Genomic DNA, 15,982 nt, shown 5'->3' with positions numbered 1-15,982 from the left:
GGGTGTAGGCCCGAAACGTCAGCTTTCCTGCTCCTCTGATGCTGCTTGGCCTGCTGGGTTCATCCAGCTCCACACCTTGTTATCTCAGATTCTCCAGCATCTGCAGTTCCTACTATCTCACAAATAAGTTGCTTGGGTTTGACCATTTGCGGATATTAAGTATAAACAAGTAGAACATATTTAATTACAGAGGCTTGTCAGTAAGTATTAGCTACAATGCCACTACCGTTAATGTAACACAGAACATCTTACCATTCTTGTGGAGGTAAAAGATGGCACTGGCCAAGCTGGATACAATGTGTTTTGTTTCAGATTCACTCAGGTGGCCTTTCTCTTCCAGAATTCCCTTCAGCTCCCCAAGCTCGCAGAATTCAGTGACAAGGTAGACTTTCTAACAGAACGGAGAAGTGGAAGAGAATAGAAGGTCTTTGGTTAACTGTTGCCTTTGTAGAGTCATGGAGCCCCATAGTCATACATTTTGATGTCACCCAGTAAAAGAGTGGCAGAATGTGAAACAATTTACTCAATGAGTGAGACAGGAAGAGAAATGGCTATCTTTTATAGGCTGCCAAAAGTAGTTTCACTTGGGATCGTTCCATTAGCACTGAGAGGAGATGTTAATTCATCAGGCAGGATTGTATTCTAACCCAGGAGTTGATTCTCTAAAGCAAGGCATGTAATGGATGGTGCTGCATGTGTAAAGCAGCAATCAAAAAACAAGCCTTCTCTTAAATATACTACATTTTAAAAAGAGTCGATCGACTCCACCACTGCTGCACACATGATATTAAAGATCACTAACTCTAGTGTCAGATTTTTGTCAATACCATGGTGTCATTCTTGAAACTGATCCAGCTTTCTCAGAGTGTCAGGATGTCTGACTGTCCTGTATATATCTGTCAGCCAGGGCTCCCTGATTGGACCAGATCGACAGCCCCAATCAGGGAACTCATACTCTATGAGGTCCACCTGGCTGGCCTCGTTACAATCACTACAGTGCCATCTGTAGGCAGGAGCTGGAGATGCACAGGAAAGATCAATGTGTCGCCTCACAGTGATGAGGTGCCCTCCTACTGATCCCACTGACTCTGACATCACTGGCAATCACTGCTCTAAACTGCTTGAATTAAACTTCAGACTGCAGTTATATTTCACTGATAGTACTTAACTGTCACTGTGACTGTCTTACTTGTCTCTTTTTAAGTCGAATGACTTTATAAATTTTTGGAGTATATTTAATATTTTCCACAGTACAAGGTATTGGGTAACCTGATGAAAACTAAGCCCTGCTCTCCAGCTCTCTGTAGGTGGGTAACGCAAGTCTTTGAGTTAGATCCGGACAAGAGTAGAAATTCCCAAAAGTACAGCTTCAGAACGAAGGAAGTAATAACAAATAGGAATTGCAGTAATCTCCCAGGACTGCTTTTTCTTTCAAAAACAACAAATGCTGGAGATCATAGCAGGTCAGACAGCATCCATGGAGAGAGAGAAGCTAACGTTTCAAGCCAGAGCTGAAGTGAAGTGTGAAGGGGACAGCATTTAGATACAGTTGGGGGACTCTGTGCGGGTAGGGTGCTGGGGGGAGAAAGGATGTTGATATTTCAGATTAAGTGATCGGAATGTGAGAATGGCAGAACGTTGGTGTGTCTATCTGCCAGACTGGAAAGAACAGACAGTCCCACTGGGGTAGGGGGAGAGGAGAGAGGACATGATAACAGAGAAAGTAACAAGCAAAGCTAAAAGAAAGGGGAGGAATGGTAATAAATAAAGCTAAAAGAAAAAGCAAAATTGTGGTCATTCACTTTGGCATGAAGAAAGATCAGAAAAAAACTTCTTAATTGTGAAAAGTTAGAAGCAGTGAAGGTCAAAAGAGACTCAGGGCTCCATGTACGTTGATTTAAAAAGTCTCCAAAAGGTATAAGGAAAATCAACAAGTCCATTGGAATACTGGGTTCATATCAAGATGTTTATAAAAAATAGGGATCATAAATCATAGAATAGCCAGACAAAGATTTGCGTGGATCAAATGGAGTACTGAAGTATTACGTGGAGTAGTGTATTCAGTTCTGGAAATGACACTACAGCAATGATATATTCATCTCTGTGGGACAGCAGCACTGTTTTACTCCAATGAGGAGATCTTTCATGGTATGTAGGGATCATTTATTGCCTTCTCTCTAATTGCCCATTGAGTGGTTTCCTCAGCCATTTCAGCTGGAAGTTAAGGCTCATCCATGTTATTGTGGGTTTGGAGTCACATGTAGGCCAGACCAGGTAAGGATGGCAGATTTCATTCCCAAAAGGACATTAGGGAAACAGATGGTTCAGTGATAGCTAACTAAATTCAGTCAATGTTAGCAAGATCTAGTCTAGTGGTTATCAATACTGAAGCTAGCTTTCTATTCCAGATTTTACTCATTTCATTTTCACTAGCTGCAATAGATTTGAACCTGCTGTGTCCTCCCAACAGTTTGGCTGTCTAGAATATTAGTCCAGTGACACAAGGATGATTCCACTGATCTCCCCACTGTCACACAGCCTCTGAAAAGAAAGCTTCGAACTAAATAACATTGAGAATTATACGAGTTTGTATTTGCACTTAAGTAGTTTGTGTACATAATTGATTTCGAAAGAGTGAAATCAAAAACCAAAATCTGGAGTTGCTTTGTATCCAACTGATTAGAGAAGAACTGTGGAAATTTAGAGACAGAGAGAGACACAGTGTGTTTCAAGACTGCCCAGAACACAGGGCGACGTGACTTTGAGCTACTAGTTACTCAGATTCCGGAAACTACACTGTTCCTATTTAAGAAGACAGATGGGTTTGCGTCAATGGTTAATCATGTTTTGTAACAGTGCTCTGTATTAAGCTCATTAGAGTAAGTGGTTCCATTTTGAAACAATGCTCAGATTTTAAACAAAGTGATTTGTTTTCTTGCTCATTAGATAGAACATACTAAGCTCAACAATTTTTTTCTCTGTAACCCTTGCATTCATTTCCCAGGCTAGAACTTTTATTTGTATGGAGAACTGGTGTAGAAAAGTACATTAAAATGGTGAAATTCTCCAGTTATTATTTTAAGTGGGGTGAAAACTGATCTTGGAACCATTGAAGGAAAACATGCCACTAGCAGGGAGTAGCCATTTAGTCCCAAACCCTCCTCCAACATTCAATCAGATCCTAGTTAGAACTATGTCCTAACTCTATATCTGCCTTTGCTAAACATTCCTTCATAACTTTGCTTAACTGAAATCTATCAATTGCAACTTTAAATGAGTAGTTAATCAATGTTCAAATTGCTACCATTGGTGTACATATAAATGTTTCCTAACTTAATTTCTGAAACGTCTGGCTCTAAATTAATAAAATATCACCCATGAGAAAAGGTTCAATAAAGAAAAACTCTCTGCTTCCCAAAAGTTTTGATTGAACCACCCTTAATCTTTGACATTCCAGAGAATACAATCCCAATATGCAATCTTCTCATTGGAGTAAAACAGTGCTGCTCTCCCACAGAGACTAATATATCATTGCTACAGTGTCATTCCCAGAACTAAATACACTACTCCACATAATACTACAGTACTCTATTTGGTCCACCCAAATCTTTGTCTGGCTGTACCATGACTTATAATCCCTGTTTTTTATAATCATCTTGATATGAACCCAGTATTTTAATAGACATTTTGATTATACCTTACACCTTTTGGAGATTTGTTAAATTAATGTACATGGAGACCCAGGTCTCTTTCGACCTTCACTGCTTCTAGCTTTTCACAATTAAGAACGTTTTCTGACCTTTCTTCAGTCCAAAATGGATGACCACACACACTTGGCCACGTTGAAATTCATTTAACACAGTTTTGCCTGTTCACTGAATCGATAAGTACAGGTAGTCCCTATTTAACATTGTGTCTCCATTCCTGGGAATTACTACTTTAAGTGAAATGACTTAAAAACGCATTATGGGTTCCCATGGAAATTGAGGTTAAAGCCAAAGTTAGGTTCCTTTAGATGTTATCTTGTCTGGAATTACAGTATCGTACATGTGCAACACTGTGCATTCCTAACTGAAATAACTTACAAAATGAAATAAATCACTGGATGAGTTAGGCCGAAGAGTCTGTTTCTGTGCTGTGTAACTCTATGACTGAAAACAGAGGAGATGCTGTTTAAAAAGAAAATCACATTCACTTGAAAGGGTTATCCAAGGATTGTTGAATGGTTTACCTTCACTTCTCCTGGTGGATCACTCTGTAATCTTTACTGCTATAAGTTATCATCCTGTTCACTTTGACACTGTGTGCTCTGTTTGGGTTATCCTCTGTGAGGATTTCCACTGCCTCTTCCATGATTTGGAAACCTGTTGGCAACACTCATTATAGATAACACTCAAGGGGTTGGTGTTCTGCCACAGGCTCATTAGCTGCATTAAATCCTCAGTGGACAATTCCTCTCCATGGAATGCAAACAATTTCACCGCATCAGCCCTATCCACTTCACCAAAACTAGCCTCCCTCACCTTGGTCATGATTTCACACTCAAACTCGGGAACAGGATTGCAAGAATCTCCTTCACCACTGACAACATTGGGCCACAGTTTCTGCCACAAACCACTGAGACACAATGACAAGATGTCATCCCACGCATCAGTGCAATTGTCAATGCCCTTGAAAATGTTGTGTGCTTGCTAAAACTCCCTGACTGATGGTGCTTTCTTACCATTTAGTGTCTTGATGAAATGGATAAGAGTATGGCATGGATAGTAAGCTTTGGATGGCTGTGTGGCTCCCTGATCCATGGGATGTATCATTGGAACATGGTGCATGGCAAATCGTGTCTCACTAACCTGATTGAGTTTTATGAAGGTGTGTAAAAAGAAGATTGATGAAAGCACAGTGGTGGACATTATCCAAATGGACTTCAGCAAGGCATTCGACAAGGTTCTGCATGGCAGACTGGTAGGCAAGGTTAGATCACATGGAATCCAGGGGAATCTAGCCTTTGGATGCAAAATTGGCTTGAAGGAAGGAGACAGCAGATGGTGGTGGAGAATTGTTTTTCGGACTGGAGACCCATGGTCAGCAGTGTGCCGGAAGGATGAGTGCTGGGTCCACTGCTGTTTGTTATTTATATAAATGATTTGGATATGAGTGTAGGAGGGATGATTAGTAAGTTTGAAGATGACACTGAAATTGCTAGTGTAGTGGACAGTGAAGAAGATTATCTCAGAGTGCAACAGGACCTTGATCAGATGGGCCGAGGAGTGGCACATGGAGTTTAACTTAATAAATGTGAGGTGCTGTATTTTAGAAAGGCAAATCAGGCCAGGACTTATACACTTAATGGTAAAGTCCTGGGGTGTGTTGCTGAACAAAGAGATCTTGGGGTGCAGGTTGATACTTCCTTGAAGGTGTAGTTGCATGTAGACAGGGTAATGAAAAAGGTGTTTGGTACACTTGCCTTTATTGGTTATTGCATTATTTATAGGGCTTGGGATGATGTGTTGTGGTTATACAGGACGTTGGTTAGGCCACTTTTGGAACACTGTATTCAGTTCCGGTCCCCCTGCTTTGGGAAAGATGTTGTTAAACTTGAAAGAGTGCAGAAAAGATTTACAGGAACTTTGCCAGGTTGGAGGGTTTGAGCTTCAGGGAGAGTCTGAATAGCCTGAGGCTATTTTCCCTGGAGTGCTGAAGGCTAGGGGTGACCCTATAGAAGTTTATAAAATTATTAGGGGTATGGATAGGGTGAATAACCAAAGTCTTTTTCCCAGGGTAGGGGAATCCAAAACTAGAGAGTATAGGTTTAAGGTGAGCAGGGAAAGATTTAAAAGGGATCTAAGGGGAAACGTTTCCATGCAGAGGGTGGTGTGTGTATGGAATGAGCTACCAAAGGAAGTGGTGGAGGCTGGTACAATCTAAAAGGCATCTGGATGGATACATGAATGGGAAAACCTTAAGAGGGATATGGGCCAAATGCTAGCAAATGGCACTAGATTAACTTAGGACATCTGGTCAGCATGGATGAGTTGGACTGGATGGTCTGTTTCTGTGCTGTACAAACTCTATAACTTTATAACAGGAGTAGGCCATTCAGCCCCTTATGCCTGTTACATCTTTCAATGAGATCGTGGCTGATCTGTGGCCTAACTCCATATACCTGCTTTTGGCCCATATCCATTAATATCTTTGCTTAACAAAAATGTATCTATCTCAGGTTTAAAATTAACGACTGATCTAACATCAACTGTCACTTGTGGAAGAGAGTTCCAAACATCTACCACCCTTTGTGTGTAGAAGTGCTTCCTAACATCTCTCCTGGGCAGTCTGGCTCTAATTCTCAGATGATACCTCCTAGTTGTAGAATCTCCCAACAGTGGAAATAGTTTATCTTTATCTACCCTGTCTTTTCCCGTTAATATCTTGAAGATTTTGATCTGATCACTCTTAACCTTCCAAATTCTAGAGAAAACAAGCCTAATTTGTATAATGTCTCCTCATAGCCTAACCCCTGAAGTCCAGGTATCATTCTTATAAACCTACATTGTACTGCCTCCAAGGCCAATGTATCTTTCTAAAGTGTGATGCCCAGATCCGCTCACAGTGCTCTAAGTGGGGTTAATCAGGGTTTTGTACAACTGCAGTATAACTTCTGTGTCCTTGTACTCCAGTCCTCTAGACCTAAAGGCCAGCATTCCATTAGCTTTCTTGATTATTTTCTGCACCTTTTCATGGTATTTTAAAGATCTATGCACCTTATTCTCCAAGTCTGTTTGGACATCCACTTTATGAATCTTAACCTAGAGAGTACCGTGTTCTATCCTTTTCTGGTCCAAAATGAATAAGCTCACACTTAGAATCCCTACACTGTGGAAACAGGCCAATCAGCCCAACAAGTCCACATCAACTCTCTGAGAGCATCCCAACCAGACTCACTCCCCTACCCTGTCCCTGCATTTCCCATGGCTAATCCACCTAACCTGCACATCTTTGGACTGTGGGAGGAAACCCACATAGACATAGGGAGGATATACAAACTCCATGCAGACAATCACCCGAGGCTGGAATTGAACCCAGGTCCCTGAGGTAGCAGTATTAACCACTGAGCCACTAAGCCTCCCTAACTTTTTTACATTGAACACCATCTGCCACAGTTTTGCACATTCACCTGGTATATCAATATCTCGTTGTATTTTTATGCTATCATCTACATTGTCTACAATTCCACCTAACTTTTGTTATTTGAATGTGTGACTTTCCATAACATTATCCAAGTGGTTAATAAATAATGCAAAGTCAGTATTGGGTGGAAAGTAAATCACTTTCACATTTTCAGATGTTTCAGTTGATGGCTATATTTTCTTTGGCACAATATGCCTTCCCAACAGGGAGAAAACACAGTGAGAACCATTCCTGAAAATACATGTCCATCAACTAGGCTTTCTTGAGTATCATATTAAATGGCAGATGTTTCTTGGAGTAACCCATCCGTGCTCATGGTATTTTGGACATTTAGCCCTCAGGGCAGTATCTTCAAATCTCCTGCCATGTTCCTATCAAAAAGACGATGTTTAATAGCTTTAAATTCTGGCTTATCTTCTCCTCAATTGAATTATATGTTCTCTAAACAAGTCTCATTTCATCAATATTAAAAACTTGTTTTGGTGAGTAGCCGCCTTCTTTAATGACTGCTTTCAAATGGGCATGGATTTGTTCAGCCTAGTGTTCAGTATTAGCCTCTTTGCCAGACACTTCCATATTGTACAGACAACAATGTCCCGCGAAATGGTCAAACCATCCACAACGAGCATGGAAACTAACCCACTGAGATCTCTCTAAGGCCTCATTCAGGGTTTTGGTTTGTTCTTGGGTGACCTTGTTGCTAAGAGGCTCTTTGATTAGTTTTGATCTTTGATCCAAAATCTTTCCATGACTATATGATGCTGTTTCCAAGTCTACTCACCCTTTCAGCACTTGAATGTGTAACACTGTGTGTAAAAACTGAAAGAACTGCGGACGCTGTAAATCAGGATCAAAAACAGAAGTTGCTGGAAAAGCTCAGCAGGTCTGGCAGCATCCGTGAAGAAAAAATCAGAGTTACTGTTTCGGCTCCAGTGACCCTTCCTCAGAACTGACCCTCACCAGAGCCGAAATGTTAACTCTGATTTTTTCTTCACGGATGCTGCCAGACCTGCTGAGCTTTTCCAGCAACTTCTGTTTTTAACACTGTGTGTATTTTGGTTTGATTTTGACCTCATTGACTCGATTGTTTTCACTTTTATAGGAATTAACCTAAGGATTCGAGCAATATTCGAGAATTCTCTTTCCCCTGCTGCGAGATGTTTTAATGTGTCTTGATTTCATTGCTAGGCTGATGGTTTCCTGTGATCACTTTATAAGGTGATTTGCTGAGGGCTTTTCCCACAGTAGCGCAGTCTAAAACCAGAGGGCATAGGCTTAAGGTGAGAACTGAAAGACTTAAAGGAAACTGACGGGTAACTTTTTCACGCAGAGGGTAGTGCGTGTATGGAACGAGCTGTCAGAGGAAGTGCTACAGGCAAGTACAATTACGACATTTAAAAGACGTGGACAAGTACATGGATAGGAAAGGTTTAGAGGGATATGAGCAGGAAAATGGGACTAGATCAGTTTAGGAAACCTGGTCGGCACGGATGAGTTGGGCCGAAGGGTCTGTTTCTGTACCGTATGACTCTACGATCTCTTTGCTGCAGCAAGCTCACTACCACCATTTTCTGGGTGCTTCTGCCTTGTGTTTAAAACCCTACGGGTCACACAGACTCCAGTCTCTCACCTCTCTCTTTCTCCTTTCCCACTCTGGTCTGTCTCTCTCCCACACCACTCTGCCTCTCTTTTTCTCTCCTTTTGCTTTCACTCTCTCAATCTGTCTTGCTTCCTCCTTTTAAAAACAATCAAATTCCTTTGAGTTACCATGGTGCCAATCAAATGGCATGTCAGGTCCGATGCTGGACAATGCACAATGTGGGAGTAAAATGAGAAATACTGATCTGGCATGAGAAAGCAGGTCATAGAGTCATAGATATGTACAGCATGGAAACAGACCCTTCGGTCCAACCCATCCATGCCAACCAGATATCCTAAATTAATCTAGTCCCATTTGCTAGCATTTGGCTCATAAGCCCTGGCAGCATCTGGAGGAAAGGAGCAATCAATATTATACAAAGTTCAAAGCTTGTTTTCCTAAGTATTTAGCTAGAAAGCCATTACCTTTGTTGTTTCATAAACTTCTTCTAGTTTAATGATATGTTCATGGTCCACCATCTTCAAGATGGCAATCTCCCTCTCCAGCATTTTAACAGCATGGCTTCCAGCCTGAAATGAAAAGATGGGAGTCTCGTTCGACCTCTACAGCAAATATCACAGCAAACCATTTGGATACAACACACAGAAAGGAGCTTTCTGTTTCCTGGGGCAGTGCAGTTGGCGTTTAGATTCCTACAATTCAAATATGTCAGTCAGAGCTTCTCTCCATGAATGTTAGCCAATGCCCCCTGCTGGAAGTATTATGTATTGGTGCCAGGTGTGCTGATCCATGATTGGTTGACTGTCCTATAAGTCACTGACCCCAGCATCAAAGCTGGCACTAAGTAATGGACACTTGGATGATGTAGCATTGTGGGTGGGGGATCTGTGATCTTCCAACACATGCTGGTGGCAATAAGGAACTTAAATAATCTCCCCAAAAATATCTGAAACATTTTGATAGTCTAGGAGAAATATTGGAATATTAAAAGTAGAAGTACAGGTTGCATGTTACCATGTAATATTCGATGACTGGTGGCGACAGCGAAGGGGCAGGTAAATGGGAAGCAAAACACATAATTGTTAAGTAGATTGAATAAGTTTGACAAAATGAAACTACATTGATCCCCACAAAGTGATATAATGGAAACTTTTTGTAGACCATTTTGATGGCCCCAAGGAAAAATCCATCTTAAGCACATCCATGCTCAATGATCTACACAATTATCTTTTTTATTGAAACCCTACAGTGTGGAAGCAGGCTATTCAGCCGGCAAAGTTCACACTGACCCTCCAAAGAACATCCTACTTAATCCCTGTAACTTTGCATTTCCCACAGCTAATCCAGCTAACCTACATACTTAACACAGCCAATCCATTTAACATACACAGTGCCTTTGGACTATGGGATTAAACAACAGCACCCACACAGACTTGGGGGAAATGTGCAAACACCACACAGACTATCACCTGAAGGTGGGATTGAACTCAGTTCCCTAGTACTGTGAGACAGCAGTGCTAAACACTGAGCCACTATGCAATCTGTGCAGTGAGAGGTGAATTAATTAAAACATATATATCCAGAGATGACTTGACTGGGTGGATACTGAAGGTATGTTCCTCATGGGACAATTTAGAAATAGGGGTCATAGTTTAAAGATAACAGGCCGCCCATTTAAGGCAGAGATGAAGAAAAACAATGTTCTTCGGAGGGTTAAGAACCTTTTGGAATTGTACTTCTTCAAAAAAGGCAGTAGATGCAGAATCTTTAAATATGTTTAAGGCAGATGTAAATAGATTCTCAATGACCAAGGAGATGAAAGATTATCAGGGATATACTGGAATGTACAGTTGAGGTTAAAATCGGATCAGCCACGATCTTATTGAATGACAGAATAGGCTTGAAGGGTCAAGCAGCTTACTCTTGTTCTGTGTTTATATGTTTGAATTAATTATTAGGTAATCAAATGTAGATGATAACACTGGTGCAGGAATGAGGAACTTTGGTTATGCATAAAAAGTGTAAATGAAAAGGTTGAAAGGAAATTTAGTAAGACCTATTCAAAGTCATGTATGTCTCCAGACATAGTAGATTTGGGAAAACTATTCCAACTGATGGAAGGATCGAGATTGAGAGAGCACAGACTTAGGCTGTTTGGCAAAACAAGTAATATTTTCACACAGCAAGTGGTCAGGACTTGGAGTGCAATGCCTGAGCTTTGGTTTGATTTGATTTGATTTATTGTTACAGATATTTATGACAAACAACAGTGAAAAAAATTGTTCTTTAGAGTCTCCACTCTCCAACGACATGTTAAAACACAGAAAATAAATGAATCAAAACACAAATAGTGTTGTGGAACCGGATTGAACTGAAGCAATCAAGGGGGACGTGAATCATTATCTGGAAAGGAAGGATGTATGGGGCTACAGTGGGATGTCAGGGAATAGCCTGAGTTGAATTGCTCCTTTTGAGAGCTAGCACAGGTGCAAATGGGCTGAGTGGCCTCCTTCTGTCCTGTAATCATTGTGTTATTCCATGATAACAGTGATGGTTTTGCCTCTGAGTCAGAAAGTTGTGGTTTGGACATCCCACTCCCGAGAGCTGAAAATATAATTTAGACCTTTTTAAAGAATTAGTTCTTGGGCTATTGTCATTGAGAACAAAGTTAGAATTTATGGCCGATCCCTAGAATGATACTTCAATGGAGCACCGAGGGAAGGCTGCCCTGTCAGAGATGCCATTTTTCAGTGAAATTGTGGTCCTGCCTGCTTTGAAAAGAATCCCATGACTTCATCCAATCCCAACAATTCTGGTCTCTCTGCTATGGAAAAGATGTGAAACTTGAAAGGGTTCAGAAAAGATTTACAAGGATGTTGCCAGGGTTGGAGAGTTTGAGCTATAGGGAGAGGCTGAATAGTTTGGGGCTGTTTTCCCTGGAACGTCAGAGGCTGAGGCGTGACCTTATAGAAGTTTATAAAATCACGGGGAGTATGGATACGGTGAATAGCCAAGGTCTTTACCCAAGGGAGGAGGTATCCAAAACTAGGATCCACAGAGGGTCTCGGTATAAGGTGGGAGGGGAAAGATTTAAAAGGGACCTAAGGGACAACTTTTTTCACAAGAGGGTGGTGTGTGTATGGAGTGAGCTGCCAGAGAAAGTAGTGAAGACTGGTCCAAATGCAACATTTAAAAGTCACCTAGATGCCTACATGAATAGGAAGGGTTTAGAGGGATATGAGCCCAATGTGGGCAAATGGGAATAGATTAATTTGGGATATCTGGTCAGCATGGACAAGTTGGACTGAAAGGTCTGTTTCCATGCTGTATATCTCTATGACTCTATAATACAATGCAAAGCAGGGCACAGATCTCCCCTGAAACAAAAGTAGAGATTGCTGGAAAAGCTCAGCAGGTCTGGGCAGCATCTGAGGAAAGAAATCAGTTAATGTTTTGGGTCAGAACAGAGTTTCCCAGAGAAAAACAGGTGGACAGACAAAGGAGTGGATAACAATCTGGCTAGGAGCATGAAAAGCTGTTAATGGAGACTGTTATTGGCTAACAATGCATTGTGTGTCATAGCAGAGTATGTGATTACAAAGCCTGGTGTGTGGGGCTGCGGTCTAGGACATCGGAGAATTTAAGACCTAAAGTTATTGAAATTGATATTAAGTTCAGAAGGCTGTAGGTCCCCAAGCAGAAAATGAGGTGTTGTTTTTCCAGCTTAACGACGAGCTTCACTGGAGAACTGCAGGAAGCCTGAGACAGAGATATTGGCCAGGGAACAGAGTAGTGTGTTAACATGGCAGGCAACTGGAAGCTCAGTGTCCTTTTTGTAGGCAGAACATAGGTGTTCTGTGAAGCAATCACCCCATCTATGCTTTGCTTCACCAGTGTAGGGGAGACCCACATTGTGAGCAGCGAATGCAGTAGACTAGATTGTGGGAAATGTAGGTAAAGGGCTGCTTCACTTGGAAGGTATGTTTGGGCCCTTGGATACTGAGGAGGGAGCAGGTAAATGGGAAGGTGTTACATCTTTGCTGGTTGCAGACAAAGGTGCTGTGGAGCTGTGGGGTCTGTTGTGAGTAAAGGAAGAGTGGGCCAGGGTGTCCTGGAGGGAGCGGTCCTGCGGAAGGCTGACAAGGAAGGGGAGGGAAATATGTGTCTAGTAGTGCTTTCCCTCTGGAGGTGGAGGAAATGGCAGCTAATAATTTTCTGGATGTAGATACTGTGGGATGGTGAGTGAGGACAAGGGGGACCGTATTGCTGTTGTGGGAGGGAAGAGAGGGGATGAGGGCTGAAGTGTAGGTGATGGTTTGGACCTGGTTGAGGGCCCTGTCAACAGTGGCACTGGGGAATCCTTTAGGAGCATATTGGCAGACTAGTAAATTGGAGCACAAGAATGGAAGATATGACTCCATGCAGAAAATTGTGAAGTGATATATTTAAGTTGGATGAATGAGGAGAGACAATATCAACCAAATAGTACAATGTTAAAAGAATTGTAGGAATAAAGAGACCTGATGATGAGCATGTGCAATGTTTGAAAGAAGCAAGATGTGTTACAAAAGCTGTTGGGAAGACATATGGGATCCTTGGATAAATTGACAGAAGCATTAAATATAAACATGAGGGTGTTCTGCTAAATCAGAATTTCCTGAACCTTGTTTCACTCTAACCCCAATTTGAGGTTTGAAAATTGTTGTCAGTCCTCTATAGGATCTACCAGGAGGGTGGGGATGGGCAGGGAGAAGGTATATGAGAGCAGGGGGCAGAGGGCAAAATAACTATGAAAGTGAGAGATGGGCGTCAGAGCTACATTGCTGCGTCTGAGCCTGAACCCCAAAATTTCAGCCTGTGATTCCAGTTGGGGTGCTGCTTCCACTTTAGGAAGCCCTGTGTTGAACATTTATAAAACCCTGTTTGAACCTCAGGTCCAATACTTCAGTCAGTTCTGAGGACCACATTTTTGGAAGGATGTCAAGGCCTCACCACAAATACAGGGAGGTTTCTTAAGTGAGGAATAAAGAACTTTGTTTATGTGCAGAACCTAGAGAAGTTGTGTTGTTCCACTTACAATGGAGAAAGTGCAAGGGTGTTCAAATGAAGGTGTTCAAGTTTTTGAAAATTTTGATTGAGTGAATGAGAGGCACTGCCCCCAGTGACAGAAGAAATAACCTGAAGATACATTGGCAAAGGGCCAGAGTCTTGATGAGGGGATTATTTCTATGTAACAACTTGTTCTGATCCAGAATACATTACCGATGACAAACATTTGCAGAACTTAGGGGAAAGGGTGAGGATATAAAATGTATTGGATAACTTACACTGACAAGACAGTCAAATGTATTCTGTAGCAATCTATGATTCTACGATATCTATTTGAATGTAAAGGCCAAACTGAATTGAACAGCCACTGCTGCCAACCTTGAGATTCCTCTAATTCTGGCTGTAATTATGGCCCTGTTCTCATTACCATATGGGAAATGGGCAACTAGGGATTTGCAGGAGTTTTTGCAGAAACATAGAAAAGAAGTTCCAGAGGTTTTCCACTATGCCAGAAAGAAGGACCCTATTTTCTGCTTGATAACATCAGAAAGTTGTTTAAATGTTCAGGAAACACTTCCTTGAGTGACGGGCAATTGGATGATGTAGCATCGTGGGTGCAGAATCTGTAATCTTCCAACATATGCTGGTGGCAATAAGGAACTTAGATAATCTCGCCCAAAATATCTGAAATGTTTTGAGAAATACTATGGCACGGTGGCACAGTGGTTAGCACTGCTGCCTCACAGCACCAGGGACCTGGGTTTGATTCCACCCTCGGGTGACTGACTATATGGAGTTTGCACATTCTCCCTGTGTCTGTGTGTATTTCCTCCGGGTGCTCCAGTTTCCTCCCACAGTCCAAAGATGTGCAGGCTGGGTGGATTGGCCATGCTAAATTGCCCCATAGTGTCTAGGGATGTGCAGGCTGGGTGGATTAGCCATGGGAAGTGCAGGGTTACAGGAATTGGGTAGGGTGCTCTTTGGAGGGCCTGTGTGAACTCAATGGGCTGAATGGCCTGCTTCCACACTGTAGGGATTCTATGATTACTAAATACCCAGTAAAAGTACAGTTTGCATGTAACCCCATGATATTTTATGACTCGGGGTGGCAGTGATTGGACAGGGAAATGGGAAGCAAAACAGATAATTCCTATCCTCCATGACCCTCTTCCAACCACTGGGCCTAACAGACCCCTAAACAGCACAGTATTGTGCTTTTCCTTACCTGTATTTTTTAAACATCCCCATGGCCCAGGTACGAATGGTTACCATTTATTCTGTGGCAACTGGACAGCTGAGACACAAGGAGCAGCATCTCAATATCTAAACTCTCTTCATACTTCTCCTTTGGTCATTCAGAAGAAGAGAGCTTTCTCTACTCCACATCCCCATACATTTCCCTATACTACGGATAACACGGGCCAAGCCTGACCAAGGTTAAGGAATCATGAACTGAGTGGAGAATTCAATTTCTTTTAGGAAGCAGGTTACCTTTTCCTTATTTAGTTTCTTTATGGCCCACGTTGTGTCTGTGGAGATATGTGTAGCTTGGACGACAACACCAAAGCTGCCTTTCCCCAGATCTCGTCCAAACTGGTAGATCATCTGAAAGACAATTGAAAGAGACATTGTGAATAACAGCTGACAGTTAATGCAGCAGTCGTTAAAAAAAAACTCACAACCTATATTTTAATTGTGACCCAAACTAACACAAATCAATCAGGCCATTTTTCACTGGCATTTCTGATCTCAGCTCCCTCAGGAATGTGGAGTATGCCTGAAACCGAACAATTCCCTCGGACCGTGTGATGGTCGGGGGAATTCTAACCATACCCCCTTTCCATGGCAGTATTTCCTGTACCCCACCCTCACTCTCCGACAGTGATCACTCCTCCTTCACCCTCCGACAGTGATCACCTCACCCTCTAGCAGTGATCTCCCTCCCTCACACTCTGACAGTTATCACTCCTCCCTCACACTCTGACAGAGATCACCCTCCCTCACACTCGGAAAGAGATCACACTCCCTCACCCTCTGACAGTGATCACCCTCCCTCACTCTCTGACTGTGATCACCTCCCTCACCCTTTGACAGAAATCACCCTCCCTCACCCTCTGACAGTGATCACCCTCCCTCACCCTCTGACAG

At 42.1% G+C, this 15,982-nt stretch overlaps 1 protein-coding gene across 1 annotated transcript in view; it reads right to left on the bottom strand.

Annotated features, from left to right (window-relative positions):
- The window catches only part of LOC109916245 (serine/threonine-protein kinase 33-like), an 85,984-nt gene that overhangs the window by 24,420 nt on the left and 45,582 nt on the right, over positions 1-15,982 (bottom strand). The window contains exons 3-5 of the mRNA XM_048610492.1: positions 15,326-15,439; positions 9,250-9,354; positions 253-391 (exon numbers count right to left, since the gene is read on the bottom strand). Of these exons, the coding sequence (XP_048466449.1) occupies positions 253-391; positions 9,250-9,354; positions 15,326-15,439 (358 nt within the window). The remainder of the gene's footprint in view (positions 1-252; positions 392-9,249; positions 9,355-15,325; positions 15,440-15,982) is intronic.

Source organism: Rhincodon typus, chromosome 22 (genome assembly GCF_021869965.1).
Source record: "Rhincodon typus isolate 14 chromosome 22, sRhiTyp1.1, whole genome shotgun sequence".
NCBI classification, from domain to species: Eukaryota; Metazoa; Chordata; class Chondrichthyes; order Orectolobiformes; family Rhincodontidae; genus Rhincodon; species Rhincodon typus.
This window is presented reverse-complemented; position numbering and strand designations above follow the sequence as displayed.